Source organism: Excalfactoria chinensis, chromosome 4, assembly GCF_039878825.1.
Source record: "Excalfactoria chinensis isolate bCotChi1 chromosome 4, bCotChi1.hap2, whole genome shotgun sequence".
NCBI classification, from domain to species: Eukaryota; Metazoa; Chordata; class Aves; order Galliformes; family Phasianidae; genus Excalfactoria; species Excalfactoria chinensis.
In genome coordinates, this window is record NC_092828.1 from 5477034 (window position 1) to 5501641 (window position 24608).

Genomic DNA, 24608 nt, shown 5'->3' on the forward strand with positions numbered 1-24608 from the left:
TCCTGCAGCACTGGCTGTTTAGCTTTGCTCTGGTGTTGTGTTTTCATTTCTTATTTATCTCTTTCTTTTATCTCTTTCTTTTCTTTCCCCCCCCAGCCCATTTATTTCCCCTCCTTGCAGCTCGGGATGCTCTTTATAGCGCTATGGTAACGCCAGAAGGGGCTGTGAGGGCGCTCCTCCGTTCCCACAAGCCGAGCGCTCGTTTGCATGCGCGCAGCGTTCCGTGGGCGCCGCATCAGGTGTATTTTCATGGCTGTATGGAAATAGAAGCTCCTCAGCAGCTGCGGGCAGCCCCGTAAGCTTCCATTCAAGGCACCGAGACTGAGAGGCGAAACGAATTAAGACCTTGTGATGGTCGTGGCAGATCTCGATCCCGTCTGGGGCTCGCAGTCACAGACAGGGCTGAAAGCATTGCGCAGAAAAGCGAGAGACAAAGGGGAGAACGGGGCGGCAGCCCGCACCACCAAAACCCTCATCGGAGGGATCTATAGATACATGTCATTTCTTTCTTTGTTTATTTTGCAAGAAAGAACGAAAAACCTGCATTTTGGGCTTGGAAAGGGGGTGGGGGGGGTAAAGAAAAGAGGCGGAGCGAGCGCGCACCGTGTGGAGAACGGCTGCCCTCAGGGCGGCGGGCTCCCCTCGGCTCGGCTCGGCTCGGTTCGGCTCGGCTCGGCTCGGCTCGGCTCGGCTCGGCTCGCTCCCGTAGGGCAGCGGGCTCCCCCGTCTCCGCAGCGCGCCCCTCAGCGCGCAGGCCCCGCCGCCGCCTGTCACCTCCGTCCGCCCCTCCGCCATTGGCTGCGCTCCGCCACGTGCCGCGCCGCTGCCCCCGCCGCCTCCGCTCAGCTCCCGCGGAGCCGTTACCTGCGGCGGGGCCGCCCGCCCCGATGCGGAGGCGAAGCGCCCGGGCCGAGCCCAGCGCAGGTAGAGAGCACAGAAAGAGGGCCGGGCTCGGGGAGGCCGCTGCGGGGCGGGTACGGGAGCGGGGAGGAGGGGGGGGAGGCGGCGGTGTGGGGCTGCGGGGCTGGGTTTGGTGAGGGGAATAAGGCTGGGTCTTGTTTTCTTTTCCTGCGGGCTGAAGGAGCCGGGGGGCTTTGCCTGCACCGCCGGGACGTGGCAGCCGCCGTCTCCCCTCCCCCGGTGCGTATCCCGGGCGATAGAGACGAAGCAGGAATGACTTTAGCGCTGCCGCCGCTGGCAAAACCTTCCCATCTCCTGAGCTGGTCTGGGAGGACGAGTTTGGGTGCCTGGATGGGTTGTGTCGTTGTGCTGTGGTGGACAAGGTCAAAACATTGGGGTGGTGGAAGGGAGAGGTTTGTTTGACAGCTGTCGGCGGTGATGGGAACGGGAGGGAGATGTTCATCAGTGCGCCCTTGGGGTTGGATGTGAGGAAGAAGTTCTTCTGCCAAAGAGCAGTGATGGGTCGGCACAGACAGCACAGGGAGCCGCGGGGTCACCATCCCTGGAGGGGTTGAAGAGCCACGTGGATGCGGCACTGAGAGATGTGGATGGTGGGGATGGGCTGAGGTTGGACTGGATGATCTTAGAGCTCTTCTCCGGCCTTAATGTTTCCATGTGGAAGTCAGCAGTTAACCTCTGCTGACTTTGGATGTTAACGTTCAGAGGCACGTTTCTTTTTGTTCTGAATACAACTGGTGGAGACGAATGCTCCCATGTGAATATGTATTTGTGTATCTCTACTAGATGTGTATTTCTAAGTCTGCCTTATGCTGGGGCTGGTCAGATACAGCGCCTGGTATCATGGAATCATGGAACACCCTGAGTTGGAAGGAACCCTGGGGATTGAGTCCTGCTCCTTGTTTAGATATGGTGCTCCATCCATTTCACTGCTGCTGGCTTGCTGTCTCCTATCTCCTTTCCAGTTCAAGCCCCAGGAAGCGTCTGGTCCCTTCTGAGCACACTGAGTTTCATTGGAGGGTCAGAAGAGCACAAGGGGTTTGGCACATTGGCAGCTTCCTTTGGATGATGAGAAATGGGTTTTCCTTGGCTTTGGTTTCCTGGGGTGTTGAGGAAAGCAATGACCTTCCTTCCTCGCATGGGCTGTTAGTAAATCAACCCAACAGTTGGCTGGCAATGAGGGACAGGATGTAAGAAAATAAAGTGCAAGAGCAGAAACTTCCTTTTGATGAGGGAAGTGGGCTACAGATGTTTAATTGGTATTGTTCTACGTGTCTCTGACAGCTGTGGAAAGGTGCTGAGCTCACCGCAGGGTTGCAGGAGTTGGAGAGCTGGTGGTTTTGCTGATGTAGGAAATGCTGGAAAGCTTCGGGAGGTCTCATGCTTTGCTAAAGGTGAAGTTATTGAGCAAGGCTCATCCTGAGCTTCGGATTTGTGAGCGTGTAGTTTTCAAAGGACAAGTGAGACTGGACAAAGCTTACTCAAGTGCAAGAGGTTAAAGCATCTGCAGAAGGTGCGTTAGGGGCTTTGAAGCTGCACAGCAGTGATTGGGATGGAGGACTTCTCAATGACAGATCTCCCCACTGCAGACAACTCTCTCATAAGGTTATTCATGAATTGTTAAGGACTTTCTTAAAGCTTGTGTAGGCTGTCAGTTTCCATTGCTCCTATGGGAAGGCTGTTTTGATGCTGCTCAGGCATCTTTTGCTCCTAGCCTGTATTTATCCATGACGACTGTGTGTAACATTCTCCTTTTGTTTGTTTGCTTTTGTCTTTGGTGTTTGTGTTTAAGAACAAACTCGCAACCTGTTTGGTGAACTAAACAAGTTGAGCTCTCTGTGCTTGAGCCCTTCATTCACCATCCCACCAGCACTCTGTCCCGAAGCCTTGACTTCAGAAGTTAACCACTGAAATTGATTGTAGCAACCTTGTTTGCAATAGTGCCATTAATTTTAAGCCTTTCTTCAAGGGATGCTTTTGGCATTGGCTCTTCTGCTTGCGTAGGCTTAAGTGTGACTTTCGCCATGGTCTCTTGGAGTGTTAGATGATACGGTGGTAAAAATGCTGCTGTGCCATTAACATTGTTCCATAATTACCAGTTGTTCCGTGCTATTCTGCTGCATAATTCAGTTGTAATATGAAACATCTTGGCTGTGTAAGTCTGCTGGCATGTTTCCTTAGCCCAGTAAAGATGAATGCTATGCCCTGTCTTTTCGGACCATTTCCTTAGGGATGATTTATTCTTCAAAATTCCCATGTAAGGGGAAGGATTTCATTTGTTTTGGCTTCTTTGCAAGGGCTCATGTAGCTTGTGCTACGTGAACTTACCCAGCTTGTGATGGGTGCAGTGCTGATACACTGTGCTTTCTTCCTCCCCTCTTGGCAGCTGCAGCTCTTCTGCAGAGCAGCTCTTCTGCATCTGCACAATTTGTGGTTCAGAGAGAAGGCTGTGGAGAGGAGCGTGTGAGATGTGCATAGGAAGGGCTTCTGAGCGCAGCCTGGTGCACTTGCACCAGGTTCTTCATGCACGTTTCCCTGCTTCAGCTGATAGTTGTGTTTATCTCTTAGGGATGTTTGCTGTTCTTCAGCGTGCAGAACTTGAGAGAAGTTTCATAGCCAAGCTTAGAAAAGTTTGGGAGGTTTGACTAACACAGAGAGTGCCAAGGCAGAAGTCACATGTGGAGAGTGAGCCCCATTTTGAATGCTGAACCCTCACACAGAACCAGTCCTTCACCTGTAATGTTATTTCAGCAGGAGCTGTTAATGTCCAAACAGCTTCTTGGTAGTGATGCTGGAAGGAAGCATTAATTCAAGAGGTGTCACGCTCTGAATATTTCTAATTATGGCAGTAATTGCAGCAGATTTGGGCTGGAATGAATTGTTGTGCGCTGGATCAGGATGACCCAAGGTTGAGAGCAAAGCTTAGCTATGGATATCCTTCCCTGATGGAAAGACCGGGCAAATGGACACGATGATTACAGCAAGGTTATTAATGATTTCATGAGTTAATTGGTCGTTGATGCTTTAATAAGGATGTGGGGTTCACCATTAAACAGTCAGAAGAAATGAAAGTAGGACACTGTAAGGCACAGAGAATAAACTGCTGTTGCTTCTTGCTGGTTTTTGTGGCTTCAGCCAAAATAACTTTTGACTGCAAACGTGCCGGTACCTTTGAGAGCATCTTGCTGAGTGCTCTGATGGTTCCACGGGCTCCTCCTTTCAGCATTACACGCTCTCATTTTCCGAGAAGATGGATCTTGGCTTAAATGAATTGCAGGTTGTACAAGGAACCTCGGTTTTTACATCTTACCGTTTGATTAAAAAGCCTTACCAGTTACAGTTCATTTGGTGAGACGCACGACAGGGATGTAATTAAATGTCCTGTTGCGGGTGCTTATAAACCATATTATAGGCTAAACTTTTTGCCATCAAGGAAGTATTGTTTCTGCTGCCTTTATTAAATCAGCTGAAGCAGCAGACTCTGCTGTTGGTCAGAAGCAGCATCTCTGTCAAGGGCTTGTTTTTCATTCGATAGTAATAGGAACTAAATAGATGAATCCAGACAAGCTGTATCCAACATCTGTGCTAAAGTGCCAACTTTACTGCGGTTAAAGCGGCTACAGGGGAAATAATTGACAAAAGTCTCTTAATTTTTAACTTCAGTTGCAGCTTTTTTTTTCTTCCCTGTTGAGAAGCTGCAGTCTGATCTGCACCTGCTCCTACAGCCTCCTGTCATGTCAGGGGGCCATTTCTTCTAAGAAGTGGTAGGATGATGATGAACGAATTCCTAGAGGATGAACGCCCAACGCTGCTGTAACCCAAAGGTTTCATGTTTCTGCGCAACCCTGATAAGCCCGCCTCCAATCTGAAATATCTCAGGAATATCTCCTCCTGCGTCTAGTTCTCAGGGATCATTGTTGGCCATTGAGGGAAGATCCCAGGTCCCATCTGCAGTACTGTGTCCAGGGCTGGGGCCCACAGCACAAGTTGATGTGAAGCTCTTAGAACAGGTCCAGAGGAGGACCGCTAAGATGGTCAGAGGGCTGGAGCACCTCTCCTGTGAGGAAAGGTTGAGGGAACTGGGATTGTTTAGCTTGGAGAAGGCTCCAAAGAGACCTCATTGTGACCTTCCAGTACTTGAAGGGAGTAGCATATCAACAGGAGGGGTATGGCTGTTTATGAGGGTGGATAGCGATAGGACAAGGGGAAATGGCTTTAAACTGATATAGGGGAGGTTTAGATTAGATCTTAGGAGGAAGATTTTCACACAGAGGGTGGTGACGCACTGGAACATGTTGCCCAAGGAGGCTGTGGATGCCCCATCCCTGCAGCCATTCAAGGCCAGGCTGGATGTGGCTCTGGGCAGCCTGGTCTGCTGGTTGGTGACCCTGCACATAGCAGGGGGTTGGAACTGGATGATCATTGTGGTCCTTTTCAACCCAGGCCATTCTATGATTCTTAGAGGATGTTTCAGTTTGTGTTACAGAAAGAGATTTCCTCAGTCAGGAGCAATTCCTTTGGAATAAACTGTATGTTTCTTTTTCCTTTCCCACTCTTTCCTGTTTCTTCTTGTTTCCCACTCTTTCCTGTGTATTTTGTTACTCTGGTCAAGTGGGCCCATTCAGATAAAAGGATTTTTCCTTTCATTGTGTAGGTCTGCGATCCAATTTCAACATCTGGGCAATTTTTCAATTGGCTTTTCAATTGGTCCTTAAAACCCGTGTTTAAAATCTGGCCTGGAAGTCAGGATTCAGAGCAGCAGATGCGTTGGAAAGGAAGACAGTCCTTCACTGTGGTGCAGTTTTTGAGTGTCTGTTGCTGGAGAGGACGCTCAAATGCCGTTCCAAGCCAGTTGTTTGTCTAATAACAGGTTCTTGAAATTCATGTGAAGAGTTTCTTTCAAAACTGGTTTTGTATCTAAGAAGGACCCCGTGTTTTGGAAGGATAAGAATGCCTCTACTTGAGCGCGATTGTAAGTTGACGGTTTGACCACACAGCGCTTGCAGCTGCTGAGTCCTCCCTGTGCAGCGAGTAGCACAAGCAGCTATCTTTAGCTCCCATGTTTTTATTCTTTGTATTACTGCTTTTGCTCTCCCTGGATACTGGAAAGGGGCTTGTTGATTAAAAGAAATGATTGTTTATTATGATTTCTTGAAAATGGAACAGAGATCATTTGCAGAACTCTTATGGTTTAATCTTTCCAGTGAAGCGAGGGTGAAATCTGGAAGTGTAGGAAGGATCTGAAGGCATCGTGGGTTGGCTTAGGAGCCTCGGGAGAGAAAGCATGTTGCAAATGCCAGCGCCTCGTAGCAGGGAGCAGCGGGATTTGAGGACGTGGAATGGAGCTGTGAGAGTTTCATAAGGTTTCTGAGTTGGTTTCTTAATGAATCTGTTAACTCCTTCATCTTCTTTTCTTTTTAAGTTCTTCTCCCCCCAAGAGTCTGTGTTTTAACAGGTGCACACCGCAAGAACTACCACTTAGATAACTATTTCCACCTCTTCTTTGTTGGTTTGCTTTAATTCTTAGCTTTACTCTTTGCTTTACTTCTGTGATCCCTGTGGTTTTCCGTACTGCGGTAGCGAACAAAATTCAACTACAAATTTCAACCCAACTACTTTTCCTCTTGTTACCCAACTTGATAACATGCAGTTGAAAACATTGCTCTCTGATTTTGAAGCTTTCGAGATGGATATAGTATCATCAGTTTGGTCAGTAATGACAACATTTCTCATGGGCAAAATTTTGACCAAGTGCTCACGATCTGGTTGGTGTTGGTGCTTAATTTTTGCCATTTGTTTTCTTGAAGTAAAGTTATTTGACAGCCTGATTTAGAGGAGGGGGACGTGCAAGGAGAATGTACTTTGTGTTAGTGTCACCATCTGTTTTACTGCCTGTTCAAGCTCTATTGCTCTTGCCTAGTAATTGCTTGATAAAGGTGTGTCTTTCAGTCTCTATGGACTTTATACTGCAAGCTCCCTGATTGCTTTCCGTGTGCTCCAAAAGCTGGGTCATGCCTTGCGGTCTTGAGGTGGCCTGGTTGCCTGGATGCTCCTGGTTGACTCACGGAGCTGGCAGTTCCTACCACTTCCCAGCGTACCACCAGAGAGAATGTTAGTTGGTTTTCTCAACTCTTGGTAGAGTCAGGTGTGCTTCATGTTGTGCTGGATGCCATGGACAGCTCCTGTCCTGCTGGGCTTTCAGCATTGGCTTGCATGGGGCAGCTTCCTCATGGGTTCAGGTGAAGCTGGGTTGGTCTCGATCATCCCTGTGGGGTCCCTTTCAGTTCTGTAAATTCTCTTGTCCACGTGCAGGTGTTTGCTGGGATTGGTTGGATGCACTCTGGTATGAATAGAGCTGCCTCCTAGCAGTAGCGCTGTGGCTCCAGTTCTTGCCTTCACAGAGATGGTTGTTTTGGATAAGTAGCTGCCATTGCAGTAATGCTGAGCTCAGCCCTAGAGGCTGCTAACTGAGCCTCGGTGTGCTGGGAGACTGGAATGTCCTTGGATTGACAGGGAGAGGGAGGTAAGTGGAAACAGCACCCCCTGCATGGGGTTGTAGTTCTGGTCATGAATGAGTGGATGGTGATGGATGGAGTTAGTCTCCTCCTGCCCTTCCTTGCAGGCTGCTCTGGTTCTGCTTCCATGACTAGTAGTGCTGAAACAACAGGGGCTAAGAGCCCTTGTCTTTGCTTGTGGGTTTATCCGAGTGCTGAGAGTAATTTCTCAGGGTGCGGCAGTGGTCGTGCAACAGCTTGACATGTGCTGAGCTTTGTTTGGTAGCATTCCCGCAGAAGAAGGCTGAGAAGTCCTACAATTAATTGCTTCTGAAATACTCGAAGTGATGAAATCTCGCCTGCTCGAGAATAACAGGGAGACAAATGTAAATTACGGTGAAAAGAATAACACCACAAAAAGCTTTGGAGTGCATTCCTGCTGATGGCCAATTCTGCTTTCACAGCAGCTTTACAGAGATCGCTTAAGTTCAGTAGATGAATAGCAAATTTAAGTCCCCGGAGTCCTCGCTAATTACACCACAATGAGTAGCTATAGAAATATCAATGCAAAATGTGATTGTAATACAGCATTACTACTGAGACGTCTTTTGTACGCAAATTGGGACATTTGCGTTAATGACTCTCTGAGCAACCATAGCTGCTCCTTTCTGAAAGGGCACAGTGGTGATTGTATGCAACAACAAAATGTGGGTACGTGCACTGCGCTGTGTCTGTGCTTGGTTTTGTTGCTGCTGCTCTCTAAGTTCAGACCTCTTGGGGCTCAGCAGGACGCCGATAGAGATGCCTTTCCAAGTGCTTGTTACTGCCTTGCACTCCTCTGCCGTACCAGTGAGTGGGAGATGTTTATTGACTTAGTTAAGAGTGCAGGATCAACGTCCAAAACATCTTAAAAGAATTTAAAGGAATTTTAGGAAGAAGTTTTTCACCCAGAGGGTGGTGATACACTGAGCAGGTTGCCCAAGGAGGCTGTGGATGCCCCATCCGTGCAGGCATTCTAAGCCAGGCTGGATGTGGCTCTGGGCAGCCTGTTCTGGTGGTTGGTGACCCTGCACACAGCAGGGGGTTGAAACCCGATGATAATTGTGGTCCTTTTCAACTCAGGCCATTCTATGATTCTATGAAAGAATGTGCTGAGCTGATTGATCCAGTCCTGTTTTTCTACGTTCAGTAAGCTGGCTTGCTTTCTGCACAACTAGGATGAGTAAAGCAACTGTTTGGGGATGGCTGGAATTTGTGTTGCTTAGAAGCAGGGAAAACGTACTGCTCTAGTACCTGGCTATTTCAGGCTTGCATTCCTTGCTAATCTCCTTCTGTCCTCATCGCTCTCCTCCTCTCTGCTTCCTTTCCTTTCAGATCTCCACAGTCCTGCCTTTGTTTTGAAAGGCTTCATGAAAAACGTGTCTTTTGTGGGATCACAGTCTCCAGTTCTGTAGTTGGAAGTTCTCATCCTTGGAAGTTACTAAGAGCTGGCTGTTTGCAGGCTGCTCTTTCATGGTTTATCCTTCAGAGGCCGCGTCATTTTGTTGCTGTTTAGCAGTATAAAGCTTTATGCGTGTTGGGCAGGCTTTCACCAGTGAAGCCTTCTGTCAGATTGAAACTTGGGCCCTAGAATAGGACAGGCTAATTGGCAAACAAATGAAAACCTGCTCTGAACAATGCAAGGGCAGCAAGGTTCTTCCTTGTACCCTTGTAACTCAAGCCATAAAACGACATGGATTTGATTCAAACGTGCGCTCGGTGCGGAGCGTATTCTTTTGTAAATCTGGGTGTTAGCAGGGCCAGAACTCACTGCATGACTTGGTGTGTCACTGCAGTAATTTCTTCGCGTCAGGATCCTTTGATACCTAGTTTGATTGTTTCCCTTTCAATGCAGAAATGTCTCTGATCTATGTTCTGTAGACCGCCGTCAAATTACCTCCTTGTATTGTTTACCTGAGAGATAATTATCACCTGCATTCTTCTTTAGGGAAAACTGCTGAAGCTTATCTCCTGTTTTTTGTTTTTTTGTTTTGTTTTATCAATCAGCCTTTTTTCTTTTTCAAAGAGAGGATCTGTTCTATCCTTTGCCCCAAGTGTGCGTAGAAAGACCCGCGGAAGAGATGGATGTGCTGATTGTTCCATTGTGCATCACAACTTGGCCATACGCTGCACCGGGTGATCGCATCCGTGTAGTAAAGCCATCCGTATCAGGGAATGATCCTCTTCCCTCTTGTCAAACAGTGCTGAGTGCCCCTTGCTCGTGCTAGTCAGAGCCAGTCTCCGAGGTGACCTGGCTACGTGTACTATCCGCAGTGCGTGGAGCAATCCTGGACTTTGCACATGTTCTGCAAGCCTCTCTTTATTTTCTGTGTTGTTCTCCAGCGTGCTCTGCTTGCTTTGTATGCTGTGCGAGACCGTATCGGCCAGCCCCACGAGCTGAGGCTGCACCCGGGCACCATGATCTCCGTGTGACAGCTGCCACCTCTGAGACATGTGGGTATAAAGATGCTGGGTCTCAAGCAGTGGTGGGGGGTGCTTAGTTGTCTTCTGTGCACGGCGTGGCAGGAAAGGTGTGCGTCATGTCTTGGAGCATGAGGGGATGGTGCAGGTGCTGTCGGGGTGGTGCTGGACATCTCAAGGTAGAGCAGTTCAACTCAGTGATCCGTACTTGCTTGAGGTTGTGGCTGCTGGAGCATGTTTTCCTGAAGCGTGCTAGTTCTTTACCCATGTAGATGTGTTTGGGTTTGCTGCAAGTCTTAGGTGAGAGCAAAACAGGCTTGTAATGTGGGTGACTGGGGCGGTGGTAGTATCGAAACCCATTTTTGCTCCTTGGTGCTATTCTTGGTCGGTAACGCAGATGCAGCCAATAAAGACAAGATATTGCTCTGAAGGAATGATGAGCTTGTAAGGCTTGGTAGCTTCCCTGAGACCTGCTGCGTGTGTCCTGGCAGTTGGTGTGGGAACTTGAAGCTGGGTTGGATTTCCAGCTTAACTGTTTGCGTTCTGGGGGACTTTGGCTGTTGTTTACACCTTAGGTTTTAGTTTACCTTATCCGGAGGCAAGCATAATGACCTCTGTTTGTACAGTGCTTTCAGACCTACTAAAAGTGTTGAGTAAGGTATTGCTGCTTTGTTACAAAGGGCTTCTCATGGGTGTGATGTCTCAAGAGAGGCCGTGCAATTAAATAAATGCAGCCCGGTGAGTATTTGGAGGTTCTCGGCTAACTTGGTTGCTTTGATGTTGCTATGATTGAAGCGATTGGTAAAGCTTCCTGCTGGCAAAAAAAAAGCACAAGTTGTTTGGGCTTTTTTGCCTTCCTGTGTTTTGTAGATGACAATGTGGCTGCTTGGAGGTGGCTCTAGAAACTGTCATTACACTATTGGGTGTTATTCAAAGGATGGAGGATGATGGCGTTGACCTCTGCCTTGTTACAACTGCTTGTGGCTGCACAAAGAGAAGGAGGCCTTGTGTCATCTTCTGAATTAGTGTCCCTGAGATTTCCATGGGCTGGATTTGAGAACTGGAGGGAGAGAGCCCATCTGCCTCATCAGCTCTTTCGTTCTCATGTGTAAGAACAGCGGTTGGTTGCTCAAATGGACAGCGGTTCAAAGTGACAGTTATTATTATTAACTTTCTTGTAATAGCTCTTGGCAAGAGAGCAGGAGTGTGAGCATCTTGACACTGGAGAGCAGCGAGGGCCAAGGGCTGAGATGAACTGGAACAAGTAGGGCAGAGCTCCTCCGTTGTGGAGGACCACGCTGTGCCTTCTGCGGTTGGCTGATCAAAGGGAGCTCTGGACATAAGAGCTGCAGCATGCTGATAGAAGCTTGTGGGTCCTTGCAAACTGTTGCCTGCAAAGTGGCAAGATTGCATCTGGCTAGCTAGTGATGTGTATCCCACTCATCTGTGTGGGAGTGTTTTGACCTCCCGTTGGGCTCGCAGAGCCCAACCTCTTGGCTGTGTTGCCCTGCAGGCACAGCTTGTGTGTGTCTATTTTGGCACTTGCTCTAATGTTATTGACCACATTGCAGGGGCTGCAGTGTACTGTAGTACACTTAGGATACTGAGTGGATAAACAGAATGGTGTTTGGCCAGGATGAGACACGAGTGTTTGATAGTAACTGGGGTAGTTGCAGTTATTGGCTTGTGAAGAGTACAAAGACCTATACATGGAAACATTTTTGTATTCTTAGAGTCATTTCCTGTCAGGGCATCTAAAACGAGCATGGGCTTGATCATAAGACAGTCAGGAGGGATTTGGTATTTCTGACACGATAATCATGGTAAGTAAGAATCGCAGTCTTTGCTGGCAAACAAAGTCCATCAGCAGCCATTCAGTGTCCTCTGAACATTTTGTCCATTCAGAAAAAAGTTGTGATAAAATGTTTTTGTCTTCTTTTCCCAGCAATGCTGAGTGACGACAACTCTGTAAAGCTGAAAAGTGATTGTTTGCCTCCTGTGCAATGGTGTAAGGTGGCTGCACATGAAGATGAGAAGACCAATCTGGTTTTTAAAAGGTACTCGCAAGTAAGTGTCTTTGCAATGGTCATATAGAGGCAGTTGTTCTCCCCTAGCTTGGGAAGTTACAAAAAAGGTGCAGAAATCAAGGTATGGGATTGCCACAGGAGCTGAAGGGAGGGTTAAGAACACAGCTGCTGCTGGGGTACCTTAGGAAGCCATAGGAATTAATGAAGTTTTAAAGCAAAAATCAATAATAAAGCTCAAACTATATATCTGAACCACAATCTAACCAAATTAGGGTTTAATTTTTGCAAGTTGGTTTAGACATGAAATGAGCCAGCAGTGGAGATCGACACTGAGGTTCCATAGCAATGAGAAATGAGTAGATCAAAACCACAGATAGCTTATAGCGCTCAGTTTCAAAGGTTGTATCCCCACAACCTGCAGAAGAAGAAAAGAAATAATCAAATTGGGCTCCTTAGTATAAACTTGAGCATCTAAATGTTGCTTTCTAGCCTGCCTGTGATTTGGAGGTGTTGCTTGTGAATGATGATTCTTAGCTGAAAACTTTGCAATTTGAGGTTTCTTTCCTTTTTTATTTTTAACTTGCATGAAAAGACATATTTTAAAATAGCATTTCCCTCATGGTATGAAAAGAGAAGTAATTTCTTGGTTTCTGTATGTGAGGAGAAGTGTTTGGCCCACCAGAGGTGCATTTAAAATACACGAATGTGGGTAGAGAACTTCATAACGTCGAAGTGTCAGCATGCAATGGTTTTCTTACCAAAGCAATCTGTATGTTTTCATACTTCCCCGTGCACAGCTCGGGGGAGTTGTGAAAGCTTGCTAGAAGAAGGACTTAGGCTTGTTGGTTTGAATCAAATGCAAATATTCATCTTCAATTGTCTTAATTAAAAACCAAACTCATTTAGCTGTTGGTGAGTTGCTAGAAAAAAGGGATTCTTTTTTTCCCCTCTCTTAACCCCCTGCATAAACCCGTTTGTCTTTTAGACTTCTTGCACTGTTTGTGATCGGAGGGTGCTTCCTTTATATCCTCAAATTACATTTTTACCCTGAAGAATGTGACAGAACAAAAACACCGTATGTGGACTTTGATCGCGTAAAGGTCAGTATCTTGGGTTTTTTTGTTTTGTCTTTTTACTTAGCTGAAACAAAGTGTTATTAATAGTCGCTATGAGAGTCGTAAGGGTTACAGGATTGCTGCATGTTCATTTCTCTGGGTTGGTGGTGGAGCAGTGACCTGCATGCTTGCCAGAAAGGCAGCTGCAGCCGGGCTTCCTGCATGGGGATCCAGAGCCCAGGCAAGGCCACAGCTCCTCAGCTGGCTCCATGCAGCGGCAGCAGAGCAGGGGGCTGCAAGGAGATACCCCAGAGTTGCCAGGGAGAGCAGTTTTCTATTAGTCTTTTGCTGGCACTCAGTTTTGGGGAGTTCTCTCCCCTTCTCCTCGCTGTTTGCCTTTCTGTTACATCAGTGCCAACTCGTATTTGTTCAAATGAAAAATAAGCCGCCCAGAGCCGACGCATTAAACCAAAAGTTTATGTTCACTTAAGCCAGTTCCCCCAGTCTGCTTTACCTTTTAGATGCTCACATGTTTTTGGATCAAATGTGTAGGAGAGCGCAGCTCTTTATTTGTTTGTTAAAGATAGCAAATACCTCCAGTGCAGTTTTGCATGTGGCTTTTAAGCTCGTGTAACAGAGATCAGTAAAGGTTTCTCTTGGTTCTTCCTGACGTTTTTCTCCCTTTGCTACTTGACCTGGTTGCTCTTTATAATGCATTACTTAGCTTGGGGTTGTTATCTTTCTGTTTTTGAACGTCTTAGCCCTGAGACAATTTAAATCTAGCAGAAGCCCTCAGCTTTTTTGTCTAGCTAGGTAGTGGCCAACAGCAAACTGTTTGGAGCAGCTGGTGATTGCTATTAGCTGTCAGCCTTAAAAAAGAGTCTCTTCTGAGGATGCAAATGCTGGTGAAGAGCAGTATGAAGTTGCTCTGTCCGTTGTGATGTGCCCAGGAAGAAGTACATTGTTAGCGCTTAGACTTGCGGAGGCTTTTGCAGCAGAGATAGTTCTGTGGATTAATCTATTTTAAGAAAACACAACAACACAACCCCCCCCCCAAAATGATGCTCATCTTACTTCCCATGCTGCTCTTTGCACACCCAGATATGCACTTCCCTTTCCTTAACAGTGCAGAAGGGGAACTGAGATAGCAACAGATCTGCATCTTTTTCTGATTGCATCTCCCACCCCCAACTTTCGCGACTGTAGTTTCATTGGTGGTGGTTGTTTTTGTGTTTGTTTGTTTAGTTTGAATTAAAGTGGATGTAAGATAAGCAGAATTACATCAGGGAAGAGGACATGCTAAAGGATGTATTTTTAAGTGACTATAAAAATATTGCCTTTGCTGTTTTTTTTCTTCTTCTTTGCTTCAGATGCTACGCTTTGCCAGTGCATGGTTTTGAAAACTATGCCCGATTAACTTCTTTAATGAGACAGCTCAATCGTAGTTTCCCTTGCAGCTTAAGCTTTCTGTGTAACTCGGTACCACAGCCCTTTTTGTTTTGGTGATTTGTGTTTTGAAAGAAGACCTAAAACTACCCCACTCTGCATTCCTCTTCAAGCTGTGTTTTAGTCATTAGCAAAGCCACTTCAGCGGTACCTCAGGGGAGCAGCCTTGCTTCATTTCGATTAGTAAAGCAAATCCAGGCTGCCATTTGACAGGGCTTCTAACCAGCTGGTGCGTCTCTGCTGAAAGCTTAGGACGAGCAGAATTCAGGTCACAACAGTTGTGCAGTGGAGTAGAATTCCTCTTGCAGTCTCGCTGCTGAATTGCATGGGTGAGGGTAATTTCACATTGTTATTAACAAGAACTCTCAAACAGATCTTAGGGGAGATCTCTCTTGAAGAAAGTACAGTTTTTACTTACCTCTTTTACTGACTTCAGAAAAGCTCCTATCCAGGTAGTCCCTGTCCAGTCATCTCATTCACTTGCAGGTTTTCACCCCGAGCTGCTTGTTATTTAGAGACTGCTTTAAAGTGCCTTGTGCTTCCAAGCTTAAGTTCTGTTTATGAAACTCTGTTTGCTTAACTGCTGGTGGGTTGCATTGTGTTTTTCTCCCATTCCTGAGACTGAAATTGCACGTGTTTTCTTTCAGAGAGCACAACAATATGCCAGTGCTGTGCTGCAGGAACAGTGCCGACCTTCGTATGTGAAAAAAGCAATGGGAAAGTTATTTGCAGAGAAATACAGCATGGACATACCTCCCTTTGTAGGAAAAAATATAGATGATGATGAAGCTTTATTTAAATACGGACCTCCCTTTGGATTCCACAGGTTCTTTCATAAGCTTAAAAATCTTCTGGAACTCTTACCAGAGCATGATTTGCCGGAGGATTTGAAGTCAAAACACTGTAAGCGTTGTGTTGTTATTGGCAGCGGTGGAATTCTGTATGGATCAGAGCTAGGTCACTTACTGAATCAGTATGACATTGTTATAAGGTATGTGTATTCTATTTAAAGATTGAAGTGACTTGACTTTATTAGCCTGTGTGTTTGTTTTCGAGGGGGAAACGTCTCCAACTTCTAGTGCAACTTTTCAGACTACTTCTGAAAGTGCTTTTGTGAAATGTGTTTGTGAATGGGTAGAAATCCAATGTTGTGTTTACATTCCATGTGATTATTTGTGGACTTCAGATAACAGAAAACGTGGGCAGAATTGAGGCGGCAACCAATGAGATCCTAGACAAATAGGCATCCTTGTTTTTATCCATTCATGTATTTAAACTTTTTCAGGTAGCCTGTAAGATTCATTTCCATCTTCCCCCTTTTCCTGGTTGGGATCTGTGGTTTCTACAGTTACCATATTTGCTAATGTCCAGAATATGATTTGAGTTCATGTGTTCTGAGTGTTGCTGTTTGAACTCTTCTTCTTTGTAATTTGAGTCATGTAACACCACAGATTCAATACAAGCACGTTCATGAGTAGCTCTGTGAAGTAAGGCTTCTTCCTTGTTCAAAGGGAAGAGTTGGTGCACTGAGTCAGTGTCTGTTGTACAGAGGTGAGCAAGTCATTGCATGGAGCGGGCAGAGAGTTTGCATTAACTGTGCTATGAGGTTAGGGTTGGCAGCATGAAGTCGACTTTTCCTGTTGATAAGGAAAAGATTGTAGGGTTTTCAGTGTTCCACAGAACTGACGGAGCTGGGTGATGCTGTTCTTACAAGCAGGGTGCCAGCTTCCTAAATTTTGGTGAGCTGGAACAATGTGAGCCCACAGGATGTGCTGCACTGACCTGTACGGTGGAGAGAAGGGATAATCCAAATGCCTTTTCTATGTGTAATGCTCATGTGTGTGTGTGCAAACAGTTGTGCAGGAAACTGCCTGTGTGTTTTTCTCTTTTAAAATGGAATTGGCACAACGCAAAGAATGTGAAATTCTGCAGTGCTGGTTTCAGTTGCTTTTCTATTCAAGCTCTTCCTTTTGAAGTTTTGTACTTTTGCCAGCTGCTCCAGAAATAGAACTGGCATCATCTCAAAGATAAGGAGTGGATGAGTGCATGAAGTGAGGAACACGGAGATACTGAGAAAACACTGTATTCTGCTCTGATAAGAAATCTGTGGGCCAAAGATGCGTTCTTTGCTTAGAGTCTGATGTTTTAATGTGACTGTACTCTGTACTTATTAACTACGCTTCCTATCTATGTGTTTTTATAGGTTAAATGATGCACCAGTTCAAGGATACACAGATCACGTTGGTAACAAAACTACTATGAGGATGACTTACCCAGAAGGAGCTCCACTTTCTGAGCATGAGTATCCCCCTTCTAGTTTGTTCGTGGCTGTCCTCTTTAAAAGTGTTGATTTCAATTGGCTTCAAGCAATGGTCAAGAATGAAACGCTGGTATGTACAGTGACAGTATCACGTAACTGTGATTCTGTTGTTTCTTTGCTGTTTTCTAATGCTTAAGAAGTTTACTGGTGCATTACTTCCTCGTTTATTATATCGGGAACCTATTATGTAGCTTTGGGTTTGGTGGTTTTGCTTTTTTTTCCTCTCTCTCCTAGTTACAGTTGATAACAGCAGTCAGCCTCGTGCTGACAGTGACTTCCTTTTTCCTGCAGATATCGGTAGATTACAGGCACTGAGCTACGTGACATACTGAGAGCTTAATAAAGTAGAGCTCATTTCACATTAGCTTTAAGTGACATGTTCAAGTCTGCAGAACCTGAAGTAGAAATGAGATTTTTGGATACCGGTCTTGTTTTTTTATTAAACCACTGACTGTGCAGCTGCAGTGGTGGGCACACGTTATATTGCAGTCATTAATTCACATTTACCTCTGGTTCCTGATTAAGAAGTCACTTATTTCTCACTAAATGAAGTGCACAGACCTCTAATGAACCAATAGGAGGGTTCCGTGTTTCCTGACTCTTTAAACTAGTCGTTTTTTTACTACTTCAGAACCAGTAGTTCTGTGTGATGTGTGCTAATATACATTTAATTTTGCAATGTAAAAGCATATGAAAGAGCTGTGATACTGATTATGACCCTCTACTATTGCTTTAGTGAGGGCGTGCAGGGATATTGCCTTGTTTGGAATACTCTGTATATGTTTTGTTAAGAGGAGATGCTCTTGAATGTATGAACTGGGGTGGTTTTAAGAACTTCTACTGCCTAATTTTTCTTATTTCAAAGCCAGGACAGGACAATGTTGATCTGTCCTGTTGGTCCCATTCTTTTCCCAAGCCTTTTCCCTCTCATTGTTCGTGTGCTACGGATGATTAAACAAAATGTATTGATGTTGAAAAGGAGCATAAGGGAATGTGGCTCTGCAGCAGTTTACATCAGTTCAAGACCAGATTGCTGTGGTTCTTCTCTGTCCCTGTGCCTGAGCATTCCCACTTTTTTCCTTGCTCTGTTGTTTTTGCTGTTACAGAGAGCTGGTTTTGGGAACTGGTCTGTAAACGGAATGTCTTCATTTACTGTTTCAAGTATTGAGCTTTCAGTTGGATCAGCCTTCTGTGCAGGCACTGGTGCTCAGTGAACAGGCAGGAAGATGGGGCTGCAGCAAACAACACGCGGTACTGGTTTAAGCTGCTGTGGAGTTGCACCTTAGAGCAGAAAAGCCTGTTTAAAACAATACAGACCTACATTGCAGCTCTACCAGTTTTATAATTCCTTTATTGTTACACATTGTTGGGAAAGATTTGTAAATTATCCTGATCTGGTATTGCTTTTTGCATCTAATTGACTGCGAATGGCACAAGATCAGAATTGAGTTTGCTGAGTCTAATGTAAATCCTTTTCTGAAGTGGTACATTTATCACTGGTGGCTGCTGTCAAACAACAGCTGCTCGCTTCAAAGCCTCAGCAATTGTTTTAAGACCAGGGCTTACTTCAAAATGCCCTGGTTAATGTTTGTAGAAAACCGATTCCCTTTCTCATTTCTTCAAATGCTGCTGCAGTCCTGTTGTGCTGGTCCAAAGCTCCTGGAGGTGGTGGTGGTGGATACGTAGACTGGTGAAATTCACAGTGCAGGCAGATACTAAAACAAGCAGACTTTTTGCCTTCTGCCCTCTCTCAATTCCAAACACTTAGAAGGTTTTCTCTCAGACAGGTCAGTCACTTGAGCAGCTAACTGCTCTTCCTGAGCCTGAATTTGTCTTTATGGGTGATGACTTCTCTAACTCTTGTCTGATACACTTGAATAGTGCCAGAGGTTCTGTTGGGCTAACTATGTATTTGTTTCTTTATCTTAGTCTCTGTGGATACGACTTTTCTTTTGGAAGGAAGTCGCCAAGAAAATTCCTTTTACATCAAAACAATTTCGGATTCTCAATCCAGTCATTGTTAAAGAGACGGCTCTGGACATCCTGGAATTCCCCAAACCTCGATCGATATTCTGGGGTTGGGATAAGGTAAGAAGTTTCATTTTAGGAAGAAGAAACTGTATAAGAGACTGTAATAAACTGAAAAATGGTTCTTCTTTTAGAATTGCTTTACGAAATGCCAGCACTGGTATGAAGGAATAGGGAAATGAGCTTTCTCAGAAGACTTGTATTTTCATTTGTGTAAAATCAAATGAGGATTTCAGCTCACTTTTTAAAGATCACAGAATCACAGAAATTTTCAGGTTGGAAAAGACCTAGAAGATCATCTAGTCCAACCGTTACCAATACTTCCCAGCTAAACCATAGTCCTCAATGCAACATCCAAACGTTTCTTGAACACTCCCATGGTCGGTGACTCTACCACCTCCCTGGGCAGTGCATTCCAATGCCTGACTACCCTTTCTGAGAAGAAATACTTCCTAATGTCCAGCCTGAACCTCCCCTGTCGCAGCTTGAAACCATTCCCTCTAGTTCTATCACTGTCTACACGAGAGAAGAGGCCAACCCCCGGCTCACCACACCCTCCCTTCAGGAAGTTATAGAGAGCTATAAGGTCTCCCCTGAGCCTCCTCTTCTCCAGGCTGAACAATCCCAGTTCCCTCAGCCGCTCCTTACAGATAAGGTGCTGTACCTGTGATGAGAGGAGATGGTTTGTTGTACAAAGCTTTCAGATACAGTAAGACGTAAATTCATTCCAGTGCAGTGTGTTCACTGACGCATCATTGTGACTACTGTTAAATATTCAAAGCATACACTTGACTGAGGAGTGTGTTAAGAGCAGCCCTGTTAAGTCAGGCCAGAGGTCAGCTATGGACAGGTATGTTTCCAGCTGTGGGAGAAGCAGGACGAGTATGGAAACAGGAGAATTAAAAAGCAGGCTTCCCACTGGCAGGTTCTTTGCACTATGGGAGTTTCTATGTGTGCGCTTTGGTGCTCAGTAGCAGCTGATGGGTGTATCCTCCCTCAGTAGCCTTAGCTTTAGCAATGGTATGGAGCGATGAATTGCCCGATTTAATTAAACACTGCATTTTTTGTTAAATTTTAATTATTTGTCAAACTGTGTCAGCAGTTCTCTTGAGTTATGAGAAGTACTGAAGAACCATTGCCTTTTTACCTTGCGTGAAAGCAGTTATTGCCAACAGATCACAGAGGTGTTCTGAAGGATCTTCAGATCTCAAAGTATTTCTTCAAACAAATAATGTAAGGATACAAGGAGACTGTGCATGGTTTGGTGTTCTCACCTTCAGTGAGAAGTGGGTTTCTAAGAATCCTGTCAGAGTGCTTCTTGTCCAAGGCTGAAGCAAACATCTATGAAGGAATGCCAAGTCTGACTGCATGTCAGGGGTTGTTGGAGTATTTGGAACAAGGGTTCACTTGCAGTCAAAATACACAGTAATGAAGCATCTTGTCCTCAGTTCACAAGAGCAAATGTAGTGTCGAAAGCCAAAAGTATTATGAAGGGCAAATACTCAAGTTGTATTAATATTGAAATCTTTAGTTTAGATCCTTGACCTGAGATTTAGTTTAAAGTGATGGATTTAATTTTTGACTGATTTAATTTTCAAGCGAGGAAATAGGCGGATCCATTAAATGCTGTGAAGTGTTGTAAAGCTGTCAAAAGAAAATACTTGAAGCCATTTGAATTCAACAGACTTCTTTTTTTTTTTCCCCTTCTTAGAACGTACCCACAATTGGGGTCATGGCAGTGGTTCTGGCCACGCACCTATGTGATGAAGTAAGCATAGCAGGATTTGGATATGACCTCGACCAGCCCAGCACACCTTTGCACTATTACAACAACCTCTGCATGGCTGCCATGAACAGACAAACGATGCACAATGTCACAGGTGAAACAAAATTACTGCAAAAACTGGTCAAAGAAAAAGTCATAAAAGACCTCACTGGTGGAATACATTGTGAATTCTGCAACAAAGACAGCTAGTGACTGAAGTGCAGCATGGTCTGAATTTGTTAAATTCCCGGAAGTTTTGTTGGAACAACCTTTAAAGCGTATATAAAATGGACTTGGAATCTCTGCTGTCTTTTTTTTTTTATAATGTCAAGTTCAATTTGTTGGACTTTTAAATTTATTTTCATGCCCGATTTTTACTTTGCACGTTTTTGTGGACAACTGTAAATACAGCTCGGCGTTGAAAGAGATCCATTGGAGATACCGAATGTTTTAAGTTGTCAGAAGAAAAGCAGAGATTTTGTTTCCGTATGTATATGGTGCGCACAATGCTAGCCTGAATTGTCTGACAGCATAGAAGATTTATTTCCCATTGAACTACTGTCTTTGTGGATCCAGTTCATGGTGTATGACTCCTTTTCATGCATGCCGTGAAAAGAAAGGTGTATGTATTTCAAGTCTCGCTTCTCACAACTCGACCATTGTGTTTCTCCCTCAAACATTTATATTATTTTGTTTCTGCGCTAGTATTTTTTTGCAGGAGGAATGTGGGAGTGGAGGTGAAGGGAAAGGAGCTGTTGTGGCAAAAAGTGACTAGTCTGTACTTCTGTGTTCACACTTGATGTTGGAATCCTTGGTGCTGTCATGCTTGGGGTTAGAACCCTGCTTTTTCATGAGGCACGTTTGGACCCCAAGGCATGCTGTAAAATGGTGTAACCTGTAGGAGGCTGTCACCTGAGCCCAGTCCTCCCTTCAGGCCATTCCTGCAGACCCAGACGAATGTTTCTAAACAGTTGATTTGCAGCAGAGTTCAGCTACTCCAGGTAAAGAAGCGGCATTAATACAGAATCTGGCCTCTTCATTTCTAGTGTGACTTGAGAAGCTCTCAGTCTGTAACACATTGGTTTGTCTAAACCTTCTATTTAGCAATAATAGAATCTGTGACTAGGCTAAAATTTATCTTGGTTTACTTTAGAATCCTTCAGCAATTAATTATGGCTATTGTTACGTTCAGGGTTATCATCAATGTGAGCTATTACAAACTGTCGTGTCGACTGTTCAAATTGAAGGGAGAGGTTGGGATTATCCTGGATAAGCTTTTAAGTCAGCAGCTGGCTGAGTGTGTGTAAGAAAACCACAAAATCATACTGAGAAAGGATATGACCTAGTAAGAAGATAAATGCCTGCTGAAAGCAGCACTCTTCTTGAAAACCAAAAGCCCAACCTATGTGAACATATACCGTTGTGACTGGAAATCAGGGCATTGCAAAGGAACTGGACTGCGCAGACCTGCACACAGGTGTAGTTGTTAGCTTTGGAATTGGTAGAGTAGAAGGTAGGGCTGTTTGCACTGAGTGTTGTTAGTCAGCCTGCAGCATGTGAAAAATGATTTTTTTGGGGGGAAGCTTGTTAGCAAATCGATTAATGGTTGGCCTAGGAACATTGTTTAGAGTCATGGACTCCACATCATGAACATTCCCACATTTATTTTTTACTTCTTATTATGGGCTGAGGTAAACACGATATAGAGATTCAAGTATTCCAGTGTCTAATGAGGGAAAGTAAGATTATGGTAGTTGTTGTTTTGTTTCATGGTTATTTTTTTCCCTGGTGAGGAGATCTAATGAATGATAACGGTGAGACACAGAAGCAGCAGACGGATTCTGGCTGTTACACAGAAAGGCAATAAAATATCATGTGATCATAAAACCGAATTCTGGATAAGAAGTTGTGGACCATAACTTTCCTTGGTCCCATCTGTGTCCTTGAAAGCCAGTCGTGGATGATAAGGAAATACCAGAATCAGATTCTTGTCTCTGGAACTGTTTGCGTTCATAGCAATAATGTTAATCTAACTTCTCCTCCTCAAAACACATTGATTTTTGTGCTAGCAATAAATTTCTAGCTTGTTTTCCTGTAAGTATAATAATTATAGTGTTTAATTTAAAGCTATGTCATGTTTGAAGAGTTTTATACAGATGGTCTTTTAGTTAATATATTGAAACGTGCTAATTATTTTCTCTCGGTATTTAAACTAGCAACAGAGTTTGTTAATTCCATTTGGTTATTAGTGAAATAATGATGTTCAGAACGTGTGCGTTGGGAGGATGTCCTGAATACACCCAATGATGTGTTTCGGAGCACTTGATCCCTTACCACTCTGCTTTAATCAGGAAGTTGAAAAGGAATCGGTTGATTAATGTGAATGCCAGTAGCTTTTTGGAGATGTCGTATTTATTGTCAGGTTCTTAAATTATGTTGATATGGGGTTAGGGTTTCTTTTTTTTTTTTTCCACCACCGGTTTTGTAGCTTGTGATAAAACATTGTCCTCCATTGTAGTGTATGTGCAGTGTTGGGTATTCCTTCGTGGGCTCAACCGTACATCAAATGGCAGCAGAGTTCATGTTGCAAAAAGCAATAAACTGATGAAACCACTTTCTATTTATCCGTCTCACCGTTTGCCATTTGTTCTGCCTCATTTATGAAGGACGTTGTGTGCTCTGTGCATCCAGTTGAAAGCTGTGCTGTGATCCCATAGTTTCAACTCTTTCCTCCCTTGACTTCGGAGTGGTCGCATGTGCTGGCGTTGTTATACTGCAGTCCTACTGCTGAGTTAAACAGAAATTCACCACATTAGGACTGAACAATTCTGAAAGTGTTTTGAAGATATTTAACATCTCTGAAGCCTTTTTCTTTCCCCCTGTCAATACATTCAGAATACCACGTCCTAGAGAATTGCCAAGACATGAACACTGTGCTTATTTTCGCTAGGTCCTATTCAAAGACACAATGGGAGCTTTGCGTTGCTACGTGTTCATGGTGCTCTCTTTCAAGTGTATGTGAGTCCTGCTGCAGCCAGAAGGTGGAGACAAAACAACCTCACCGTGGAATAACCTTGTGGGTAAAGTTGGAGTTCATTTGTTACCATAACATCAATATGAGCCATAGTTGCATGAGGGTACACAGCCACTGGACTGCAGAGTGAGATGGAACTGAAGGGGATGGTTTCAACCTGGCCACTTGCTATCAGAGTTGGATACTGAGCATGCAGGGCTGTTGGCTGAGGTGCTGGTAAGGAGCTAAGGAGCAGTTCAGTCTCTTTGGTGCTGATGGCCTTGGCTCTTGTGCTGCAGTTGGGAGCTCCAGCAAGAGACGGAAGGCAGTTGTGTAGCACGAGTGTGATCTCCTGTGCCTGTGGCCTGAGCAGCTGAATGAAGAGCTCATGTGCCCCAGCACAGATGCAGTGCAGTGACTTCCATCCAGCAGGAAGGTTTTATACAAATAATCCGAGTTAACAGCGCCTGCATCCCACCCTCTGAAATCTTTTTTTCTTACCTTTCCTACTCTGAGGTGATGGTGTTCCACAGAACTCTTTTATTATGAAATAAATCCAGCCCGTATGTATGGACTGCTGTTAGTTGCTGTGCTCAGAAATGAAGGCTGTTAATTTCCTGGAAAAGAACCTGTCTGTGTTTTAAAAACAAAGAGGACAGCAAACTCCTGCCTGCTGGGGTTGAGGTAATGACCAGCCCTAGCAGACCTGGAGGCATATATGTGCTTATATGTAAACCATTTTTGGACCAGGCCATTTGTCACCTCAGTTGACTGGATTTGAGGTCAAAAGAGGAGCATCTTTGCCCCTCTGTGAAGCCTTCTGCTTGAACTCCACCTCCATTCCTGCTTGAACTCCACCTCCATTCCTTGTACCTCTCTGTCAAAGGCTTATTGTACCTTTGTGCTAAGGGTAACATGACTTTTTTTAATTGCCAAGCTTGCGATAGCTGCCCTGTTTCAATCAGGACAGTGAAGCATTGTTGGGGACCTGATCTGAGTTTCTGAGCAAGCTGGAGTTCAAACTTTATTACATGTAAATTACTTGCAAGGTCATAACACCTTTATGGCAGCTCTTGAGGTGA

At 44.8% G+C, this 24608-nt stretch overlaps 1 protein-coding gene across 2 annotated transcripts; it reads left to right on the forward strand.

Annotated features, from left to right (window-relative positions):
- The first annotated feature begins 757 nt into the window (after positions 1-757).
- ST3GAL5 (ST3 beta-galactoside alpha-2,3-sialyltransferase 5) lies at positions 758-23133 on the forward strand. 2 transcript variants are annotated; one of them, XM_072336298.1, is made up of 7 exons: positions 758-924; positions 11818-11929; positions 12885-12999; positions 15048-15391; positions 16604-16790; positions 18650-18808; positions 20460-23133. In XM_072336298.1, exons 1-7 carry the CDS (start codon positions 888-890, stop codon positions 20721-20723), a joined length of 1218 nt encoding a protein of 405 aa, XP_072192399.1. In that variant the 5' UTR covers positions 758-887; the 3' UTR covers positions 20724-23133. The 2 variants fall into 2 exon arrangements, with proteins under 2 accessions (XP_072192399.1, XP_072192400.1); XM_072336299.1 differs by having other exon boundaries at positions 769-924; positions 11818-11939.
- Positions 23134-24608: the final 1475 nt, after the last annotated feature.

Bases quoted from the DNA above. Each gene is read 5' to 3' on its own strand.
- ST3GAL5 (XM_072336298.1), top strand. From the start codon at position 888: ATGCGGAGGCGAAGCGCCCGGGCCGAGCCCAGCGCAG. The intron at 11,930-12,884 runs GTACTCGCAAGT...TTTGTCTTTTAG, and splicing joins ACCAATCTGGTTTTTAAAAG to ACTTCTTGCACTGTTTGTGA. The intron at 16,791-18,649 runs GTATGTACAGTG...TCTTTATCTTAG, and splicing joins TGGTCAAGAATGAAACGCTG to TCTCTGTGGATACGACTTTT.